Source organism: Helicoverpa zea, chromosome 4 (genome assembly GCF_022581195.2).
Source record: "Helicoverpa zea isolate HzStark_Cry1AcR chromosome 4, ilHelZeax1.1, whole genome shotgun sequence".
NCBI classification, from domain to species: Eukaryota; Metazoa; Arthropoda; class Insecta; order Lepidoptera; family Noctuidae; genus Helicoverpa; species Helicoverpa zea.
In genome coordinates, this window is record NC_061455.1 from 2,515,750 (window position 1) to 2,538,091 (window position 22,342).

The 22,342-nt window shown below is 34.4% G+C and overlaps 4 protein-coding genes across 11 annotated transcripts in view; 1 reads left to right on the forward strand and 3 right to left on the reverse strand.

The window, feature by feature from the left end:
* Positions 1 to 3,567: 3,567 nt before the first annotated feature.
* Positions 3,568 to 4,533, reverse strand: LOC124629635 (UDP-glucosyltransferase 2-like). Its single transcript, XM_047163127.1, has 2 exons — positions 3,973 to 4,533; positions 3,568 to 3,588 (listed from the first exon to the last, which is right to left on the reverse strand). Exons 1-2 carry the CDS (start codon positions 4,531 to 4,533, stop codon positions 3,568 to 3,570), a joined length of 582 nt encoding a protein of 193 aa, XP_047019083.1.
* Positions 4,534 to 8,408: 3,875 nt separating this feature from the next.
* LOC124629508 (protein cornichon) lies at positions 8,409 to 12,421 on the reverse strand. The gene is made up of 4 exons (XM_047162904.1): positions 12,120 to 12,421; positions 11,934 to 12,046; positions 10,193 to 10,336; positions 8,409 to 8,580 (listed from the first exon to the last, which is right to left on the reverse strand). The coding sequence occupies exons 1-4, from the start codon at positions 12,267 to 12,269 to the stop codon at positions 8,553 to 8,555; spliced, it is 435 nt and encodes a 144-aa protein (XP_047018860.1). The 5' UTR covers positions 12,270 to 12,421; the 3' UTR covers positions 8,409 to 8,552.
* Positions 12,422 to 12,638: 217 nt separating this feature from the next.
* On the forward strand, positions 12,639 to 17,750 carry LOC124629503 (endoplasmic reticulum lectin 1). 3 transcript variants are annotated; one of them, XM_047162890.1, is made up of 9 exons: positions 12,639 to 12,910; positions 13,174 to 13,411; positions 13,757 to 13,801; positions 14,116 to 14,280; positions 14,712 to 15,004; positions 15,725 to 15,778; positions 16,255 to 16,413; positions 16,857 to 17,019; positions 17,376 to 17,750. In XM_047162890.1, exons 1-9 carry the CDS (start codon positions 12,752 to 12,754, stop codon positions 17,705 to 17,707), a joined length of 1,608 nt encoding a protein of 535 aa, XP_047018846.1. In that variant the 5' UTR covers positions 12,639 to 12,751; the 3' UTR covers positions 17,708 to 17,750. The 3 variants fall into 3 exon arrangements, with proteins under 3 accessions (XP_047018846.1, XP_047018849.1, XP_047018847.1); XM_047162893.1 differs by lacking the exon at positions 15,725 to 15,778; XM_047162891.1 differs by lacking the exon at positions 13,757 to 13,801 and having other exon boundaries at positions 12,640 to 12,910.
* Positions 17,751 to 18,087: 337 nt separating this feature from the next.
* The window catches only part of LOC124629504 (CUGBP Elav-like family member 1), a 292,193-nt gene continuing 287,938 nt past the window's right edge, over positions 18,088 to 22,342 (reverse strand). For all 6 annotated transcript variants that reach the window (XM_047162894.1, XM_047162896.1, XM_047162895.1 and 3 more), the window contains one exon: positions 18,088 to 22,211. In XM_047162894.1, the coding sequence (XP_047018850.1) occupies positions 21,940 to 22,211 (272 nt within the window). In that variant the 3' untranslated portion in view covers positions 18,088 to 21,939. The remainder of the gene's footprint in view (positions 22,212 to 22,342) is intronic.

Sequence of the window (22,342 nt, forward strand, 5' to 3'; positions counted from 1 at the left end):
CAAATGACCCCTCCCGCTGTGGGTTAGCAGCGGTGAGGGAGTGTCAGACTCTTACTGACTAAAAACCGTCGTGTTCCGTCATAGGCCTTTTATGTACCAGGGCCGCGGTATCTCTTTCGAACAACCAGCAGCCCCGGCAGGCCTTGGCCCTGCTGGGCCCCGCTGGGGTTGCTGACATCTCTTTGAGGAGCGCGTGGAACAACGCGCGCCGTCGACACGGGTCTGTCGTCTAAGTAGACAGAGGGACGATGAGCCACCCGAACTCACCGCCCACAGACCCACGGGGACAGGTCAGCTTCCAGCTGCTCTGATGTTGACGTTAAAGGATTTCCAAAATAATAGCGAAGTACAATAATAAAATAATAAATAGTAATATAATAATTTTTTGACCAGCTCATAGACCGAGAGTCCGGGCTTTCGGAGTTTTACTTAACTGTGTTGAAGGTCTGAAAGCCACTGGCTCTCGATTGAATCTATCAACATGCTTAAGAAACCACTTAGGACATTTCCATCTGACATTGATGGTCACCCATGCACGGGATGACCGCGCTAATCTCTGCTTAACTTTGTCCACGACCTATGGTCGGCTGTTACTAAGGCACGCGCGTTTTACAGATAACTACCAAATTGGTAGTAATAATCGGATTACAGATAATAAATATCTTTTATCTATGCACTTATTCATATGGAACTTTCTAGACGGATTCGTACTGCCAGACGAAATTATCACTCGTAATTGCTTATTTAATTACCTACATTGATAATAACGTAATCTTTATAACTAGTAATTACCCAAATAAATAGGTAGACTAAATAAATAGTAGGTATGTACCTACTTATACGAATCAATGACATTTGAAAAACAGATAAAACAATGACAGAAGTAACTATCCATTTTTTTTTTAAAACGCTGCCATTAATTTAATCGTTCCTAATTAAAATAGTTTATTTTTTAATAATGACGTTACCATACTTGGGTCAAAGATTATTTTGAAAATGATTGCTGTGTAATACGGCGTATATCCGTCTGATATAATTTCACTAATATACAAGGTGTTGATTTGCATTTGTGCCATACTTCAGGAGGAGGACATACAATACGTTAATAATCGATTGGAATTACAGTAGACGGGAAATAGCTAATATGCACTGCTTTTTTTGTCATTGTAATGTCTTAGTATTTCAAAAGTAATCCAATTTTATGAATGAAATTTATGAATAATCGTTGCGTATGCTTTGTGTTTGCGTTTGTGTGAGGGCGCAGCACGGTTTTAAGGCCAGTAACACACGCGCGAAGTTTAAATACGGCTAGATGACATTGAGGGAATTCCGAAAAAATAAAATTACGTACCAATTTTTTTGTTGATTTGGGTCGAGAATCATTAGCATAATTACGTCCTTGAATATGGCACGAATGCAAATCAACAGCTTGTAGAATTTATGCCTAAGTTATGTGACTATTATACGAATTAGCACCTATCTAGAACATATATACAACGTAAGGGATATTTTGAAAATTAATGATAACGAAAATGAGTTAAATAATAATGGACAAAATGTCCGTTACGCTTTAACTTTCCGCCATTACCCATCTACCTACTAAGATTATAACGGTCCCGGTCTGACCTAGACCGACATTTTAACAGATACAACCATGACCATCAATCATGACCATCAATCATATCTGCTATCCCAACATTCTATCTGTTATTCTCACTAGAGATCGAAGTTTGGTACTACTTGTGTGGGGCTAATGTCAATATTCTAAGCAAAACCAAAGATAGATAGAATAGGTATTGGCAAAGGCCGTTAGTGCATACGTACTATCATAGATTACAGAATACTACGTTTCTACCTACTTTGTTGCTATCGATTATTACTACCTAAGAAACCATGTATTAGGTATTTAATCGATAAAGCAATAAGTAGTAGTTACTTTCGTTCAATCGTACTTACATAGAAACAAATTTTTCCCCAATTTTCACAAAAACGTCTTACGGTCTTAAGTCTGCTTTTAATTTTTATCGTGGCTGGTTGCGAAAGAATAGTTAGTCAGGCTTAACTTTGTATTCTCGTTCGCAAACATATACTTTAACGTCTATTTTTCTACCTAACGTAAATAATTCTCAAACAAATATTGTGAAATTTTTCGGTCTTTTATTGCTAATTTATTTGATCTAAATAAAAATACCACACAATACGTGGTGTTTTCTAGAAAGATCGAATAAAAATCGTTAGTGACTATACTAGGTGGCTATTTATAACTGGAAATATGTATACAGTTAGCTAAACTTTACTGCCTAATAGTTATTTAAATCACTTGCTCATAAAAAAACCCGAAATCTATATTTAAGCTGTTGACAAGCAAAAATCTTGTACCTACATATTACGCAATCTTTAATTATAGTTCGGCCATTCAGAGAATGCGTTCCTGACACGTCGCGATTGAACTGACGACGTAACTTTGCAATGGCGTTGCAGTTACGATAAAAATATTTTTGCTGGTTGTTTACCGTTTTAACAATTGAGGAGCATTAAAACAACATTATTATATCAATAATCAATGAATGTTATAATTTTGTGCCAAACTGAGTGTCAAATAACTTGGTAAACAATATTTTTCTAAATCTATACTGCGCTATTACAAGGTTATGTCAGCGGTTTATATTTTGTAGTGCTGTGCTAAAAATAACAGTCAAGTATCGTAATCTGTTCTTATACAGTTATAATATAAAATAATACGTTTTGATTTTCTTTTTAAGAATTGGAAAATAATGGACTATAAGACTTAATTATAACTTTTATGAAAAATAAAAATAAAACTATGACCAAACCGCATTTTTATACTTAGATTAAAAATGGTAACCCCAAATGGCGTTATGGGCCGCCATTTTGTGACGCTAAAACAGTCGTCCGTTGTCGTTTCGTGCGCATAGACCACGTTTTTCAAGTGTTTTCGATCTGTTTTTATTTGATTACCCGGCTTTTGTTAGACCGAGATATCAGGATTGATTCTGTTATTGATAATAATATAATTATACATGTAGGCGAAGATGATGATGAAGACACCACCTCCTCAAGCAAATCGGAGTCTGATTAATATTCTGTTCGCACATTCAATTCAATGTACTTGTAACAAAGAATAAATAAAACAATTTTATTATATGAATATTACCTTTTTTTGGTTTCCACTTAAATAACTAAAATATAAAACAAATGATTCCGCCAATTTAAAACGAAAATAATCTTAAAATAATGCGGCGGTTCATTTTGAAGGAACGGTAACGAACTCAGTGTTATGTTGTGCCCATCACTAGTCGTGACTAACTGATAGGTGTCAGGAACGCATTCTCTGAACGGCCGAAGTATAATATGTCAACAATCAAGAATAAGAATAGAATCACGAAGAGGACGAAATAAAAAAAAATATATATATGCCTTATATCATCCTTCGTAGAATTCATTTTTGTTTATTTTCTTCCGATCAAGTAAATAATGTCAAGTTGTATGCTCTTGTTCAGTAATTTTCAAAAATTATTTTTAATTTTATGGCAATAAAGTTGGCACTTACCTGATCAGACGCAATCTCTGTAATGTTCATACATTTATCAATATGCCAATTATAGTTCGGCCATTCAGAGAATGCGTTCCTGACACGTCGCGATTGAACTGACGACGTAACTTTGCAATGGCGTTGCAGTTACGATAAAAATATTTTTGCTGGTTGTTTACCGTTTTAACAATTGAGGAGCATTAAAACAACATTATTATATCAATAATCAATGAATGTAGTTACGTCGTCAGTTCAATCGCGACGTGTCAGGAACGCATTCTCTGAATGGCCGAACTATAATGTAATGAGTTTATCTTTACATAAGTTGACAGCCCTACTAAAAAATATGTGGCAAAGTTGGCTGCAATCATAGAAGACGCTATAAAGCTAAATAAAAATAAAGAAAAAAAGAAACTTACATGAGGTATAGTCTTGCTTCTCTTATCCTTCAAATGCATTCCGCCAACTTCAACAACTCCTGGCAGAAGAGGTCGAACGCCATTCAAACTGTGATGAGTATTCACCAGCATCATGCTTATATTCCTCGCAAGCACGTCTAAATCAGGAATCTTTCTTTGAAATCTCTTCTCAATGATAGCTCGTTCTTTCACCTGCACAGCGTATCTGTACCACAGCTTAAAATACATGTACATTGCTGAGTTCTCCAGCCTTTCAAGGAATGAACCTATTGAGCTAGTCTGTGATGTTATCGTCGGCACAAATGACGGGTTGTCCGTCAAGCCGATGCGACTGGCAGACCAATGCATCATTGGACACGATAGCAAAGAAATCACAGGCGCCTTGATCTTGTAAATATGCAGTAGACCTAACGCGCAGTCGCTGTTAAAGTTTTCTATTAAAACGACATCATAATGCTTCTGCATTACTTCTGCTAAAGGTCGGAATTTGACCAGTCCCGAACATACATTGAGAGCCAAGTCACTGAGAGGACGAAAAGAGAATATTTGCCGCAGAAACATTTTCAAACCCAAACTGTTTATGAATTTATTCGATCTTTCAAATAATTGTAAGTTGACCGCTTCTATTGCGTACTTGAGCTATTTCCCGAAGGCTCACATCTGTATAGTTTGCTGGAGGGTCTTTTTGCGGGAAGAACGAAACAACGGTCACCTGATGCCCTCTCCTCGCTAAGTCTTTCAGCAGTGGTTCGAACGCGATAAAATGACTCTTGCCGACGTGCGGGAAGATGCCCAAAATATTCGCGGATTGCACATGTTGGACCGCGAAAATCGCAAATAATATTCCGAGCAAATGCATTTCGCGGGACTTCTATTTGACTCCGACTGTCGAAGGATACTGCCGGTGCTCCGACGCCTCGAAGTGATAGCAAAGTACTGGTTATAGACCGACTCAGTAGACCGGTTTTGTTTTTTTTTTCTAAGATTTAGGTAAACGAGATAATATTTTTATTTTCCGATAAAATTTAAAACAAAAACATTATCACACGTACACGTACGTGCACAATGTTAATCGTATTACGTTCCACTTAGGTATATAAAGTTCATTATGAAATCAATCAAACAAAAGATCCATCATCATGACATTGATGGTCACTCACCTGCTGTAAAAGTTGTTACCTACCTAAAGAGTTCAAAAAGAAAAAATCCAGTATTTAATCTACTACCGGAATCGTATTGCACTCAAAGTCACTCGAAGATAAATCGTTAATTCTGTCAATTGATAAATCGATATCTAAGTAAGCTTTTGAGTCAATAAGCTTGTAGATTTTGTACAGGATAGGTACCTACCTATTTAGTGATTATGAAAATTTGAAAATTATGAACATTCCGTTTAGTACTATTATAGGTCATCTCCTAACTTCTAATTTCTGAATTAATTGATATGCAATTGTTCCAGTGTGTGCATTTAATTAAATACATAACATAGAATACTACGTTATAAATGTAGGTCGTCTCTAGAGTATAACGTTATCATAGGGCATTGAACTCTGTTAGTCTCGTACATGCAACTCTTTGATTCCAAGGACCTATGACAATGTTTATTGCTTTTAAATATATCTCTCAGAGTATTTTTTAAAAGTTTTTCAAGTCAAATACGAATACCCAACAATTGTAATGGGGACTTTCTTCAAATAAGCTACAAAAATTATAAGGCTGAAAAGTTTGGTTGTTTGAATTAGCTGGCTACATGTTTGGATCTGTGGTTTGAACTTTGAACGCTCTAAGCTCAATAACGACTTTGGGCCGATTTGAAAAAATGCAATTATATAATAAATGTTTACTTTTCTAGTTTATTAAAAAAAAATTACGTCATTTGTCACAATCCGGTTGAGTTCCCATTTTCAGATTAAAAAAGGTGTTGCGTCCGTGTGCTCTCCTACTACGCGCGCGGAGTACGAATAATTGCGTACAATGACCTACGACAACGACCGACAGAGTATATGCAAGCTAGACGGTAATAAATAATGACGAGGATCTAACAGACAGGTTAGAGTAGGTCATTGGACAAAATTCTTCTCTCTCCGCGTGCTTCATGGAAGAAATTAACAATGGAAGTGAAAACCGTTAGAAAATTTATCGAAGAGGAATAACTTAGTCGACCCACCCCTTTTCAAATTTATTTGTAGATATTGATTCCTTTAGTATCAAGATAAGGTTTATCAGTCAAAGGAAACGTAATAGAGGTCATTAAAACATTCTAAGCTGTTCTGAAGATAAGTCCACCCTGTTTTTGTACTACTCACTTCCTAAAATAATTCTGTAATGAATTGCATAAATAATGACATATGGATTGTTAGCAAATTAATATCTAAAATCAGAAGGTAATTTTGTAGATAACATTAGTAGTTATTGCAATAAAGGCTTGTGAATGCCCTGATAAGTCTCTAGTCTGCTATCCTTATTTAGGTACATAATTTTTCTGTAATCGATTACTCTTTCGGCGTAATATATTACGATAACACAGAATACAGACAAGAAGAAAAATAGAACAGATAGTACAAAGGCACAGCTTATTTCATAAGAAATCTCTTCCAGCTGGCCCGTTATGAGAGAGTTAGAAAAGAGAGTTGCAGATAGAGTGCGTAGAAAGAAAAGAAGCTATAACTAAAATACAATAATCACTAACTTAACCTAAATATATATAGGTATATAAAATATATATCAATATATATATATGTATAAAAATATATAAATACAATAAATACTATAAGCATCTATGATGGTAAGGAAAGATAGTGTTCCTCCAACTTACGTTTAAATAAAACAACAGTCTGGCAGCTCCTCAGCTCAGGCAGCAACTTATTCCACAGCCGTACAGCGTGCACGGTGAAGGAGTAGGAATAGAAATCAGTGGAGTGGGAAGGGATTTTAAGTAGGGATTTGAGATGAGTACTGCAGGACGCATCAGGTGAGCGGAGAAAGGAGAAACGTTCCCTCAGGTATGAAGGAGATTTGGGATTGAAGAGGATATTAAATAGAAGACACAAAATGCGCGTGTTCCTGCGAAGACGAATAGGGAGCCACTTGAGATCCTTGCGAAATTGTGAAACATGATCATACTTTTTAAGATTGAAGACAAAACGAATACAAAGATTTTGCAAGCGTTCAAGTTTATTTAAAAGCTCCTCTGTGGCATCCAGATAACAGGCATCGGCGTAGTCTATCTATGCTTTGTTTCTGTGGACCTATAAAGGCTAGTTTTGCCTCGCGGATTCACACGGCCGTTGCTCTCTACCAACCGCTACTATCCACAGATTTTGTTTTTGAAATTTGATACACAGGTCCAGATACAACGCGGACATACAGAACATATACATATTTTCATATTTTTTTCCCTTTGTCGCCGTGTCTATTAGGGTCATTTCGCCTGTTCGCGTCCATTTAGTGCAGTTGGCAAGTTTGATGGCGATAATAAAAATGCCCCAGCACTCATTTCTATGACAAATTTGTGTAATGTATTCATTATATACTCTATTTTAAGATTAACTTTCAGTTGTATTAGAAATATCTTTCGTTTTCTATTTAAATAGGTAAACCTCAGAATTAGGCGTTTTTTAATTTAATGAAATTATAATTAAATATTTAAATTATATATATAATTAAATTATAGTTAAAATTAAATTATAACCACGTATATATCTTAATAAAAAAATGTACTGTTTTAATCTTATTTTAAGTTACTTAAACCAATGTTGAGAAGAATTATTTTTATTTTAAAATGATAAAGAAATAAAAAAATGTACTGTTTAATCTTAATATATTAAACAGTACCTATGTTTTAATTATTTTTTATAAGCAAGTATTTAACGAAAACAGTGGACGCAATTTGATTTATTATTATAGAGGATAGTTTTAGTTCGCGTCTGTTGTGGACGCAAAGTGGAAGTTTTGTAAAATACGATGTAGTAATTCGCGTCCACCTTATTTTATTCGTTAAATATAAAAAACATTACCAAATTCATAAAAAAACATTATACCTTTATTCACCATTAAACTGTAGAAATAGCTATCTATCCTAAAATTCACACAAAACAATATAAAACTTACCATCAAACACGCCGCTGCACACTAATTTTTATCTAAAATTCAGCGTGTTTGCGCTTTCTTGTTGAAGAGCCTAGACTAATTATTTTTTCTAAAAGGATTGGTTGGACGCCCAGAACTTTTGTCTATCTGTGTGTGCCTCTTATACATTAACGTATTAGCGGTAATGATCTTTCGTTTGATTGGTGTGTTAATTATCTTGTTTTCGAAGTTTTTTAAAAGGAGATCGGCAAAATGGACGCGAACTGGGCGATGGACGCGAACAGGCGAACTGACCCTACTTTTGTAAAAGCGAAACTTTAATTAGGCTTTAAAATTAAACAAAAACATACTGCAATCATTTTTAATTATCAAAATACTGCGAAGTTTCAACTATACAACATTCCTTGTTCATCGGACACACGATACAACCGCGGGCTAACAATAAATTAATTATGACTTATTGAAACGAGTAACTAAACGTACGCGATGTCTCATGCTGCGATCAGCACCACGATCATTCTGGAACAAATTAACACCGGATTAATGTTAGATAAGTAATTTTATTGATAAATAATAGTATTAGAGTTGGAGAAAGGGAAGGAAAAGGGAGCAATGCAGAACAATTTGAATGTACGGTGGAGCTGGATCTAATGTAATTGTGGCGTTAGCAAAAAAATATATTTTTGGCATCCAAAAAATAAATAACGTTTACAATTGACTTGGTTTCATAAAAAAAATGGATACGTTAATATAGATTTTTTCGATAGCGGTTCGTGCTTCGTGCTAGGCGAACTGTCAGGTTTTTGCTTTCGAATTTGCCTATCATAGTCTTTAGAATGAGATCATTTTCCACACCCACTACGAGTATGTGCGTGCCGCACGCCTATCCAAATTATGTTGTGTATTTGATTTCTTTCGTTTTTATTGTAATAGTTTCAGCTTAGTTAGATAATTCTGATAAATAACATAAGCAATTTGTTTTCGTGCTGTTGGATACAACTTTTTACGAAATAATAAAGCTTTAAAATTGCAACCTACATTTTTCCAGCTTCTTTTATTCTTAGTTCTGAAGTTGTCAAAACTCGAAATTTAAATCTTTCCAAAATGTAAGGACGACTTGCAATTTTTCAAAATGGTATAGCTGATCTTAGCAGCACATATAAATGCCTGAGGGACAAAAAAAAAAAACTAAAATACTGATTAGTTTCAAGTAACAAAAACACACAAATTAGCATATGTAATTCATTACAGTTCATTGCTTTCAATAATTAAAATTAGTTGTTTTTCAAGAATTTTAAACGTCCATCTATCCATGTCGAAATAATTTACATAAGTATAAATTATTTTTTAAAGATTCTATTGTTTGAAATTAGTGTGCGCAGTTTTCTGAAATAAATCCTTTTCACGTGTTAAGATGACCAATTCTCTTTTGTGAAGATGAAGGTCAAATTATGGTTTAAGTCTTGCAAGGTAATGGCTAACTTTGGGCATGGAATGAAGTCATATTATTAAGTATCATTATTTTGAATTGGACATGTTATAATGTATTTGCCATTTCTGTTAACTGTCTTCACAATCAATAGAATTATGTGGTCTATTTTACTAGTAAAATGTGAAAGGGATGACTATAATCCAGAGTGCCTTTTCAAAGAAATTACTCATATTTTTTTTTAATTATTAGACAGTAGGTTTTATATTGAACCTCATAGCTCTGGATTGTTTGATTCAACCTATTTTTACAATTATTGTGAACATTAAATATGACAGTATCACAATCTCGTCACTATACACAGTTCTTATCAAATGTTTATTTGAGTTTATTACTAGTGCTTAATAGATATATGTGTTTGGTACATAGATATACACTTCTTTTGTGGTTGAGATATGAAGCTTTAGCACATAAGTATTTAATTATCTTGAGTGCAATAACATAACAATGGATAGTACAAGTATTTCCAAAATAGAAGGTCAGGCTATGATTAATTATATTATTTACATCTGGACACTAAAACTTGTGAACATTTTCACTATCAGTTAACACATTGCCCAATACTATACCAGACAATTTAGCATAACTATAATGCAAAACATTTCTTCACCAATAAATAAAATAATTCAAAATAATTCTTACCCATATAGGTACAAAAAGAATGATAACAAGTAAAATGCGAGCTTGATCCAGCCTTCTCTCTGGCAGACCGTTAGAACATCAGCATTCATGATGCTCGTTGGGTCATACAGCCCTGGACCCGACATGACAGGCCTTGTGTAGTATCTGAAAATAATTATTATGATTTACTTAGTTAATTGTATTACAATACTTAGTACAACAGACCTGCAAACTGTAGACTAAAGCATTTGTGGGCAGTTAGCCTGTTTGCTGGCATAAAGTTTACTTATGAAGGTATGTATGAATCCAATGAAACTTTTTGGTCAGTCTATAGCCTGAATTGGTTGGGTCTATAGTTGAAAGGTGAGGGCCTCTAAGAGATGGTGTGATGACTTATACACCTAACATTGAGATTCGTGGGCTTGGTAAAAGGATCTGGAAGTGTAGAAGTGTGATGGGGAGGCCTTTGCTTAACAGAGGGACTTTATGAGCCACTAATAATTCTCTTGTATTCATTTAGTTGCTTTTGATTCTAGGAGTATTCTTTTCTCTACAAGCTGCATATTTGTATGGCTTGTTTACACAAAGAGTATAAACAGGTCAGTAGTTCACCTGACTAGATTAAATTAACCTACATTTTGGATCACTCTCTCGAGTTGTTCAGTAAATCAGTTTATCTCACATATTCACCTTCTTGCTTATCTTTATAGTTTTGACAGAGATAAACACTGAAGTACATCATAAAATCAGAAACTTTTTGAAAAACTTGAAGTCTCATAAAATTATATCTGTATAATGTTTGTAGGTAGGTAACGAAAATCTAGATAAGACCATGTAATGACAATTCATTTTGCTAATTAGTATCTCTATGATTTCATTCAACCTCTGTAGTTAATTATCATAATTAGAGATGTTAGCCTTTGGAATTCTTAAATACATGGTGTTTTCCTGTGAACCTTATCATTTTAAACACCCGTATACAATAAGGAAATTGGCTTGAACAAAGATAAACAAGGCAGACTGTGATTCTTATCCAATGAATTGGAACAGTACACTTTTTAAGTGCACTGTATTTGTTTTGCGCATATTGCGTTTTTAGGGTTCCGTAGCCAAAATGGCAAAAACGGAACCCTTATAGTTTCGTCATGTCCGTCTGTCCGTCTGTCACAGCCGATTTACTCGGAAACTATAAGTACTACAGTGATGAAATTTGATGGGAATATGTGTTGTATGAACCGCTACAAAAATATGACACTAAATAGTAAAAAAAAGAATTGGGGGTGGGGCCCCCCATACATGTAACTGAGGGATGAAATTTTTTTTTTCGATGTACATACCCGTGTGGGGTATCAATGGAAAGGTCTTTTAAAATGATATAAAGTTTTCTAAAAAACATTTTTCTTAAAGTGAACGGTTTTTGAGATATCAGCTCTCAAAGTCGTAAAAAGTATGTCCCCCCCCCTCTATTTTTATAACTACGGGGTATAAAATTCTAAAAAAAATAGAGGTGATGCATGCTAATTAACTCTTTCAACGATTTTTGGTTTGATCAAAGTATCTCTTATAGTTTTTGAGATAGGTTGATTTAACTGTAATTTACGGAACCCTTCGTGCACGAGTCCGACTCGCACTTGGCCGGTTTTCTAGTCAGTATTCACCGCAAACACTGTTTCAAGGTGTCATTACATTGTTAAACCGACCTTGTCCTTACACTGTCCTCAAAATTATCATAACATAACCTAAATATGTTTGTAATATTTACCTGTGCAGATGATACAAGATCAATGGAATGTTTATTAGCAGTGAAAACCATTCTCCTGACAATAAAAACAGGACGTTTATTAATAAATGCAGCAAGTACTCCGGTAACACCAACTGAAAATAAGATTTAGGTTAGATACTCAATTGAACTCTCATGAACTTTGATTGCACAGGTATAAATACGCACCGGGTTTAGACTATTACACTGGTCTATTGGGTTTTTATAGTCAGTTTTGAGTTCGTCAAACGCAATAACATGGAATATTGAGAAAAATATAAGGAATGCGTCAACTATTAACGCTATAATGTAAGAAAAGGCTGGAAAGCTGAACGCCATTTTTACAAAATTTCAAGAATCTGACAGGCGGAATGACAATGACAAAGTGGAATTAATTACAACTTTTTAATTCATAGACAATTGCATATATTTTGTCAATAGGTATCTAAGATTTTTCAATAATTTGGTTAGAAGCAAAAATCTCTTATGTGTAGGATGTTATTTAATGAGCTGGCAAAACCACAAAGTGGGTAAAACCTAAAACCACTGTGCAGTAATGAATGCAGTTTTGTTAGGCAACGAAAAATAAAATATTATTCTGTTCCTGAACGCGACTCAAGTCTTTGACAAATGACAGCTAACCAGCTCATGTAGGATATTATCCTACCAAATTATGTGGCCAGATTATAACTCACCCAATTGAAGCGTTTTTATAGCATATCAAATTAGTCGTGTTTTAATTTGTTTGCAGTGTTGTAATTATAATCCAAATAGTGATTAATTTTAGGTTTACGTTTATTATGAACTTGTAAACGTGTAAAATGAAGGATATTTGGGTGCTGTGTTTGTGTCTCGTGAAAGTAGCCTCAAGTATAGAGCATGATTTCAAAGGTTTTGATGATACCATATTATTTGGAATTAACTGGCCCGGCAGCCAGGATATCCAACATCTAGTCGATGGAGAAGTTAGTAAACTTGAGGTAATAGATGTTGAATTATTTCTAACACCAACTCCTTCCACCGAGTCTCTAAACTCCACTACTTATCTTGGATATGGATGTAGGGCTCTTCTGGTCAAGAATACTATTCTGTATCAACTTCAATGGCTTTTCCTTAAAGTCTGATCCTGTTAAAATGTAGACTACCTACCAATTTACAAATATTCTACAATATTTCTTTTGAATTCACGCAAATTGTTACAACCATAAAACACATTACAATTAAATCAAAATTTTCCCTATAGCTACCAAAAAAGGAGATCCTTAAAGTGACTACAGCTAACAAAGAGAAGTATGAATGCCGTATACCAGAGCTACGTGCTAAAGAGTCAACGAACATTGAGGATTACGATGGTCCGTCTCCACTGAGTCTGCTAAAGCCCCTGTTCTCTCAGAAGATATGTTCATATAGGCTTGAGAGTTACTGGAGTTACGAAGTGTGTCATGGAAGATATATTCGACAGTATCATGAGGAGAGAGAAGGTAGTTTTAACTCGCTTTGTTTAATAGCATGAGAAATACCTACCAGCTTTTCTTTTAAGTTTGCTTTTGATAAAAATTGTATTTTAGGCTATGAGATATCCCACAGTAACTCATGTATAGTCCCAAATTTTATGTGGAATTAGTTTAGCCTTTAAGCTGTGATGAGTACTGTCTGAAACAGTTAAGGAACATGATACGCAAGTATTACTACCCAGCAGCTTTATTTTAAATTATTTAGAGTGGAGGGTAAATCCAATTTTCATGTTTGATCATTGCTGATAATTTTCTAAATATTGTATGTAAAAGAGAACAGTTTCTTACTTTTGTAATTGTATTTAAAATCAGTTGTGAAAACCAATCAACCTGGTGCAACGGTCACTTTATATAAAGGTAACTTTAAATTAATTTTGTATTTCTTTATAAGCATTAATGACAAGTAAAATATAAAATTCTTTTCATTATATTTGGAAGTTCCTAATACTATTCTGTGAGACATGGACCAACCCCCGGAGTGTTGGTTAACTTTATGATCCATCTATACAAACTCTTCCAGCAAGCATTTTTATATATATTGTGTTAACAATGTTAATACATATTGTGAAACTATATGTGTAAATGTGGTGCATTATTTTAATTCTACTTGATTGTTTTTGAACCAACCCTCTTTATTATTCATTAATTTATTTTGTATTTAACATTCGCAGGCAAACAAGTGAAAACCCAAGAGTTCTACCTGGGTCACTGGAGTTCAGAAAAGCATGCTAAGTTAGAGGCTGATGTGAAGGCTGCTCAGGAGACTAAGGAGCCCTATAGGATGACCAAAGTTGATGGCGCTAAGCTGCCCTCGGTGGAAATGGTTCTAGATGATGGTAAGTTTGTAGTTATGTTGTCATTGTTATGGAAATGTAACAAAATGCATAAAAATTATCACAAAGTAATATATTTATTTAATCACAATGGCGTTTTCGGCCACGTATGTAGATCAGCCAGCTGCGCAGGACATATTATAGTGCACAAGCATTTGCGCAAACAGGTACACTCACTATTCTTTTACTCTCATAGCCCGATGGAACGGAAACCCGTCACTAATAAGGAAAGGAGATCGATCGCAGGATCGACATTACGTGGTCTCCAAAAGAAGAAGTGGTGAACAGTGGGTGGGCGTTTTGGGGCTGTCTTTTGTTTTTGCATTCGAAAAGTACTAATTTATCAGCCTAATTTGAATGAACGTTTTTGAGTTTGAGTAGGAATTGGGAAATTGAAGAATTGTGATTCTAGATAAATGTTTAAAAAATTCCAGGCACAGTCTGTGACTTGAGCGGCAAGCCTCGTCTGACCAGAGTTCTTTACGTTTGCTATACTCATGGAAAGCACGAAGTTTACTCCTTTAAAGAGACATCAACTTGCGAGTATGAGATCATCATACTTTCTCCATTACTCTGTGAACATCCTCAATTCAGGCCTAAAGATGTCAGCGAGAATATCATAGACTGTTTGCCAGTTGACGATGCTCCTAAGAAACCAAGGAGTCTATTGAAAATGGAGGTTGACAGTCTCAGGTTCCATCATCAGACTATTCGAATGATGAGCAATGTAAGTTATTTTTCCTTTTTCTGGTTTTGTAGTTTTTTTTTAGCTTTAAAAAGATTTGTTTATAGGTAGGTAATTTTTTGAGCAGTAGAAATATTTTTTATTTGGTTTGTTAATTTTTAGTTTAAATATTCAGAGGATTAGGCCTCTAAACACTGCCTCCTACATGATTATTTAGCGACTAATATTAGGTTCCATTTTTTTAGTAAGTCTTAGAAAGCTATTAATCCCAGTAGGCTTTAAATAATTAGTTTTTTTTTAATGTGTTTGTTTCCACTATCACCTGAGTGAGTGTGATCCGTCATTTAATACACATATCACCCTTAGAATTAAAATATTCATAGTGTGTTACAAGCTTTATATTTCGAGTTTGCGCGTTTTAGCACATTTATTTTGTAGAATGGGCGTAGCCAGACATACCAAACAACATTTAACTACAAATTTTTGTCGGGGGTCTTTATTTATTTATTACTGTTTAATAATGGGTAAAAAGTACCCATGTGTTAAAATTAAATTGGGTACCTAGTGATTGAATTTCATTTTTAAAATTGGAATGACCTTTACCTGTAGTAACATTTTTCCGATTTTCCTTGATATCTCAGATTTTGATGTAGAATTGATGAAAACGTAATCAACACATATGCTCATACCCTGGCTTCGTCCATATTAAGTAGTGTAGTTAAAGTTAGATGCTTATTTAACATTTTTGTTGGCGTTATTCAGGATAACGATCCTAAGGACGTACTAGCTGTGTTGAAAGTTGAGAAAATTGATAAGGTAATTATTTTTAATTGTTTTTCTTTTGCTTGTGCACTTTTGCTTGTGAGCGTCGTTTATTTTTCAGATGGGTAAGTATGGCCATGCATTCATTCATTTGATCTACTTGGGCTGATGTGATAAATTGTAATAAGCAATGTTGTTAGGTATTGTAACAACAGTGTTCATTCAATCATGGTCTAGTTAGCAGATGATTTTAGGTCCATTTTCGCACGATCCATTTGTGCAAATATTGTGACATTGACCAGGTTTGAATTAAAGAAATTAAAAAAAACTTTATATCAAATACACAGTAAAAACGATCACTATCAGTTAAAATCTATCAAATTATAAGTCTCCATATTTTGTCGTCTTTATCAGTCAAAAACAAGCACTTCTTAAGCTTAAAGGGGTCATAAAAGGCATAGACAGACCATAGACCAATCTGCTATGCCACAACTAAGTAAAACCTATTTACATACGGCTACCATTTCTAGGATGGTGAAACTCACCTTAAATTCGAGCTGCACCCGTTGAATGAAGATGAAGACTTGGTGGAAGATAGTAAGCCTCAGTTGGCTGATAAACCGGCGCCGGTCATTACTGATGATTCACCAGTGAGGGCTTTTCTTAATGGAGAGAATTGTCTTAATGGAGTAAGTGGTTTTGGTAACTAGTTTGTGCCAGAGATTTTATCCGCATACTGTAGCAGGGTACGAGCGTCCGCTAGCGAGAAATTACCATTGTTTGATTACGGTATTTACAATTACTCTACACGAAGAGGACAAAACGACCTCTCTAATGGTTGAGCTAACCCCAGGGATAACTTTTTTTTTGGTGCTTATAAAAACACAAATAGATATAGAAATATATAAGAAACTCTCTGTGTTTTTTTTTGTATATTAGGCATTATATGACTGAATTGTTTTCACATTTCCCATTACATTTGTTAATTTTATCAACCTGTCAATCTCGGATTCTCTATAGACCGTCATTAGGCATATGAAAGTCACGTATTATATCCCCAATTACCCAGACTTTACGTGCCCCTTAAATATCTCAAACTGAAACTGAAACAATTTTTTTTTCACAATTCCAGGGCACAGGCTGGTGGAAATACGAGTTCTGTTACGGCAAGCATGTAGTTCAGTACCACGTAGATCGCACTGGAGAGAAAACTACACTACTGCTGGGCAAGTTCGACGAACGCGCCCATTTGGACTGGATCAAGGAGAACAAGGGGAAGGCTCCTAAACCTGTTGGTATGTAGCTCTATGGCAATAAAATAATATAATTTTGACTTCTTGTATTCTTCGTCTACTTGGCGTTCTCACAAGTATGTTGGCGTCTGTTTCAAGTCTAAATGAATGCAGCGGAGTACCAGTCTTTATGTGACCTCCTTAACCTGATACGTCTTTGTAAGATTGGTTATTATATTTTCGACTATAGGAAAAAGTAAAATCTTGGTTAATATAAATGGAATAAGGTTTTGAATGTGAATTTTAGTTTTTGAAAACAAAAAAAAGTAGACTTTTGCGAAACGGATTGTGACAAAGCTAAAGAAAAACGAACAAACAATATACAACGGCTCTGGCTTAAAATAACTTTTTGCTTTCAGAATACCGCACATCAGTCTCTCATTTCTACTCAAACGGAGACGTATGCGACAAGACAGGCAAGCCTAGGCAAACCGAAGTGAAGCTCAAATGTCTAGAAAATTCCTCCAGCCCAGCTCAAGTTTCCCTCTATTTACTAGAACCTAGAACCTGCCACTACATCTTAGGGGTCGAATCACCCCTCATATGTGATATTCTACCTCTAGCAGACAATACAGGGTTGATCAAATCTGTTAAAACGGTACTAGAAACGCAAGAAGCTACTACAGATAAAAAAGACGAAGATATCAAGTTGTATAAGGAAAAGGTGGCCCAAAAGTTCGGGAATGACTAGTTTTCGTTGTGATTGGTGAATAAATTGTTTATTTATTAATTTATTTGGTAGTTTTATATCTGGTCCAAGATCCTACTGGAAGATCATTACATCCTGCTATTTGACACCCATTTTTTCATAGGGTGCCAAAAAACTGGATTTTTGTACGGAGTTTCTACTAGGATTTTCTGACCTACTTTTTGTAAGATGTTCCTACGCGTTGCTCTATTGTTTTCTATTGTTGTATTGTATCTTCTCCTTCAAAATATTGGTCACTGATTTTATAGGACGTGGCCTAATTTTGTGTTCTATAAATGGTCACGTATTTCAGTGGTAGAAGCACAGCTTTGTACAGTAGGTAGTAAGGGGTAAAAGGGTTGCCACCAAAAATTAAACACATATTTTTAACTTGACATTTATTTACATTCATATCAACAAAACGGGTGTTTGTATAAAACAGTTCTTTTATAATTTTCCATACCAATTTTATAACTAGTGTGGTGCCGCGAGAATGTAAAAATAAATTTTATATTTTCTTGCCTCAATTTTTGGATATGCTTTTAATCATACCGTGACTCGATATAAACTATCAAGCTATTCTTTGCCTTTCAAAGTATACAATTCAAAAATTTATAAATTGCATAACGCACCCAGATTCTGTGAGTTTTTTGTAGTTTTTAATATAACATCGATATTAAAAATATCTTCTCGATTAAATAACTGTTCGAAATTTTGAGTCAAGTTAACAATCAAAATTGTTATTAGTTTTTTAACATGGTTAGTCTAATCCAATGACAAAAGTCTAGTCGAGAAGTCATCTAAAGTCGGCTACGTCAACGTAGGGAAAGGTTTACATTTCATCTTACAGTTCATGATCAAAATTGTAAGAATCTGGGTATAAATAAATCACTCATTTTCAAAATAAGAGACACATCAGTGATAGTTCAATCCTCTACATTTTTTAGAAAAACTTACGTCACAAAAAATGACATCTAGTTTTTTTTTATTTGTGAGGATATTTTCATGATGTTCTCAGCAAGAAATTCATAAAAATAAAACATAATTGTTTTGACATAATCAGATTTTTACATTGGATACCTACGAGTTTAGGTAATAGGTAAATAAATTTTGTTAGCATCAAAGGCGACATTTATAATAAAATGCTTAGGAAAAACATTGACCTTGAAAAATAAGCTTATGGCATTTCATCGGTAACATTGCAGGCTCCTGGCGACATCGTAACCTATATCGACAACGTATATCGATATTCGAACCAACCGTGTATAAATAGATCGACGCCCTTGCAAATTGGTGAGCTTCCAAGATAAGAAGATATTTTTTATCGATAATACTCACAGTGGCGTCCCGGTTCAAATATCGATAGAAGCAAGCGGACGGTAACCAGACGGTCACCAAAAATACCTTTCTCTTAAACAAAAATGCCTTTGTCTTCATACGCTTTTCCAATCATTTGGTGGTATAAAACTTAGGCAATAGCAACAATAAGGTTCCCCGTCAAACACCTAGAAAATTGTAGGTAAAAAATTCTATTCACAATATTTTTGACGTCTATCTAGATCACACGTTGGGTACGCCAATGTTACTGTTGGGGCTGCAAACTGCAAAAGCTATGCGTTTATTTTAACGTATTTCAAGACTATGTACAGAATACAAATGTCTCAACACAGAGAAGCCACGAAAAATAAATGGCAACACTACATTGCAGCCCGAGCAATAATATCGACGACGTTTAAGAGGCTAAACGAGTGGTCGTGTCCAGGATCGTAACTCCATTTACTCTATATCAATATTCCCAATGTCCACTTTTTTAACAATACGTACATGCCTTTATAATAATTTATTTACCTTAACAACAAGAAAATAATATTTGCAAGACGAAGAAAAAAGATGTTTACAGTGTCGACTAATGAACTTACTAAAGGAATCACAAGACAAAAATTGTATCGCTGTAACATCTAAGAAGGAAACTTATTCAGTCTAGATATTGTCTTTCATTAGACATCAAACGTTGACTAAAATTAAACTAAATAATATAGACCCATCTTGATAAACTTTTTTTTTAAATATAGTAGTAATACTCAACTAAATTTAATTAAGTTATTATAATAATGATGCTCTCTCTACATCAGTTCTTTTAGAAGAAACAAAAATCATGATTAGTGATGCGCAAAGTAAGAATAATTGTGGACCAACTTTACGACAGTCCTACGATGAACAAATAAATGGATAATATTATTTTCGTCTTGTCTCGCGCTTCGATAACTCCGTCTTGATGCAAGACTGACTTTGTACATCACTAATTACATCTAAAGAAATCCACAATTTTTAGACTTAAGATTGGTCGTAGCTCTTTTCGAAACAAACGCATTGGCACAAGTTATTAACAAAAATAATTAAAAACAATTGATATTTGTAACCTTAAACATTTTCGCAAACGAAAAAAAATAATTAAATAAACTATTCAGTTATCCCCCCAAACGGTAAATAAAGCTCCCCTATTTTGTCACCTATTGAGCGTTTTTATAATATTAAAAGTGGTCGTATTCAAGAAATAAATGTAATTAATACTTAATTTAATAGCTAATTAGAAGGTAAACTTTTATATTTACAGCCAGTGTCACGGAAAAATACCGATGGTTACAAATGATCCTGAAAATAGTTATTTTTTCCTGTTATTGCGATATCCCACAGTTTGACGTATATTAGTAGATAATGACATTGATATTATTAACTTAATAATAGTGTTAGCTTATTATTGATTCCCTGAGAGTTGCTTCTCACTTTTAATCTTATTTGCATTCAGATAGTGCGGTATTTTCCCGTTACATGATGGCGCGTAAATATTACAAAATTATGAAACAATCAAAATGTGCCAGTGATTATTAGGTAAATAGTGACGAACAATATTTTATATAGAAACATATTTTTAAGAAGATGAATGAAATACCAAAACTTACATACGAAAATATTTCTATAATTAAATACTTATACTAACAAAAATTTTTGACTAAAGGGCCAGTGTTCGATGTGTTAAAATCGTATAAATGTTGTTGACTGTGTTAAAGTATTACATTAATTACACAAAACAAGCACAATAGTAGTTAAGTAATTAACACGAAGATATTTCAAATATTTCATAACTTTTCTCCTAGAAAGTTCGATTGTAAAAATTGAATTCACTGTTCGAAATTCAGGCGAAGTAACGGAATTCGATCTCAAAATTTACGCATGGTAACATTAAAGTTTGTAACATTTAAACGGAGATGTTCGTAGATCCTTACTGATAAATAGTGTCTTTATTTCCTCGACACTGCATTAATATAACTTAAATATAAAATTTGATTTCATAACGCGATAAATAAGCTTAACAATAGGGTTAGTTGGACGATAGTCGCGCTGTTAATGTCAATTTTCCACTGAATAGTTGCGTTCTTAATTGACGTGTTTCATACGGAAAATATTTGAAATATCTTCGCATGTAGGTAGATATCGGACAAGCCGTGGATACGGATCAGTCCTCACATGTTAAGTACACTATTTGACAACAAGTATTTGTAAACAATAAATACACTGATCACTTTGAGATCACTTCGTTAATCTAAACACTTAAAATTTTAAACGAAAAAGTTGACTGCAAAACTGACAATGGCCACAATAATTATATTATTTTACAATTAACTATCAAGTTGGTAACATAAAAATAAAAGAAAAAAATAATTGTAACAAATAATAATTATAATTGTTCTAATGAACTTAACGGTGTATAAGCAAATACTTATCGGTGCTGGGCACTTCGGTACCCACCGAAACTTTGGATGATGAAAATACATCTTCATAATATGAATAAACAATTTGCTCGCCAGTTATATCGCTGCAGATATGACATACATCAAACAATTACCAGCTCTTTGGCGTCTGCGAAATGTATCGATCCTTCAACTTATGCTTAATGTGACTAAAACTTAAATGTTAAGAAAAAATATAATAATAATAATAAACAATTTGGGGAATACTTTGGAAACGATAAATCCTTTGACACAAACCTTAACGTTATTCTTATTTAGTTAACAACTGTGCACGTGGACTCGACCGTTACGAACGTACCTTACCAAACTATGTCAGCTCAAGTGCACCGGATACATCACAACAAACGTTCGGAATTTTACAACCTCTTTGCAAAAGTTTTTTACTCTTTTTTTTTGTAAATTCACTAGGAACGAGTTCTGGAATATTTAGTACGGTCTCGATAGTTCTTTAGAACGTTTCAATTGAACTTTGAGTCTCTTTGTACCTATTTGGAAACCGTTCATGGCCTGAATGGCGGCCTGCGCGGACGCCGCATTGTCGTACGAGACAAAACCGAAGCACTTTGACAGGTTCGTCTGTTTGTCTATGAACACTTTGGCCGATATCACGTGGCCGAACGGCAGGAAAGTGGACGCCAAGTCCGTGTCGGTGAACTCCTGAGGCAGGTGGTAAATGAACAGGTTCCCGCCTTCAGGACCTGTGGAGTTCAACGTAGTTAGAAGCTTAGTTGCTACATATACGACAAGGGATCATTGAAAAGGGGTTCAGAATCCCAGTTTTTTTTTATCCAGAATGGGTACTCATTTAATAAGGGAATCCAGTTAGGAA

What these genes read in the sequence shown, in the direction of transcription:
- LOC124629503 (XM_047162890.1), top strand. Translation starts at nt 12,752, where the DNA reads ATGAAGGATATTTGGGTGCTGTGTTTGTGTCTCGTGAAAGTAGCCTCA. An exon ending in GTATCATGAGGAGAGAGAAG is followed by an intron (nt 13,412 to 13,756) that starts GTAGTTTTAACT and finishes ATTTAAAATCAG; the next exon opens with TTGTGAAAACCAATCAACCT. An exon ending in GAAGGCTCCTAAACCTGTTG is followed by an intron (nt 17,020 to 17,375) that starts GTATGTAGCTCT and finishes TTTTGCTTTCAG; the next exon opens with AATACCGCACATCAGTCTCT.
- LOC124629635 (XM_047163127.1), bottom strand. Translation starts at nt 4,533, where the DNA reads ATGTTTCTGCGGCAAATATTCTCTTTTCGTCCTCTCAGTGACTTGGCT. An exon ending in GAAGCAAGACTATACCTCAT is followed by an intron (nt 3,589 to 3,972) that starts GTAAGTTTCTTT and finishes TGAACATTACAG; the next exon opens with AGATTGCGTCTGATCAGGTA.
- LOC124629508 (XM_047162904.1), bottom strand. Translation starts at nt 12,269, where the DNA reads ATGGCGTTCAGCTTTCCAGCCTTTTCTTACATTATAGCGTTAATAGTT. An exon ending in ATCTTGTATCATCTGCACAG is followed by an intron (nt 10,337 to 11,933) that starts GTAAATATTACA and finishes AATTATTTTCAG; the next exon opens with ATACTACACAAGGCCTGTCA. An exon ending in TTCTTTTTGTACCTATATGG is followed by an intron (nt 8,581 to 10,192) that starts GTAAGAATTATT and finishes AATTTGTTCCAG; the next exon opens with AATGATCGTGGTGCTGATCG.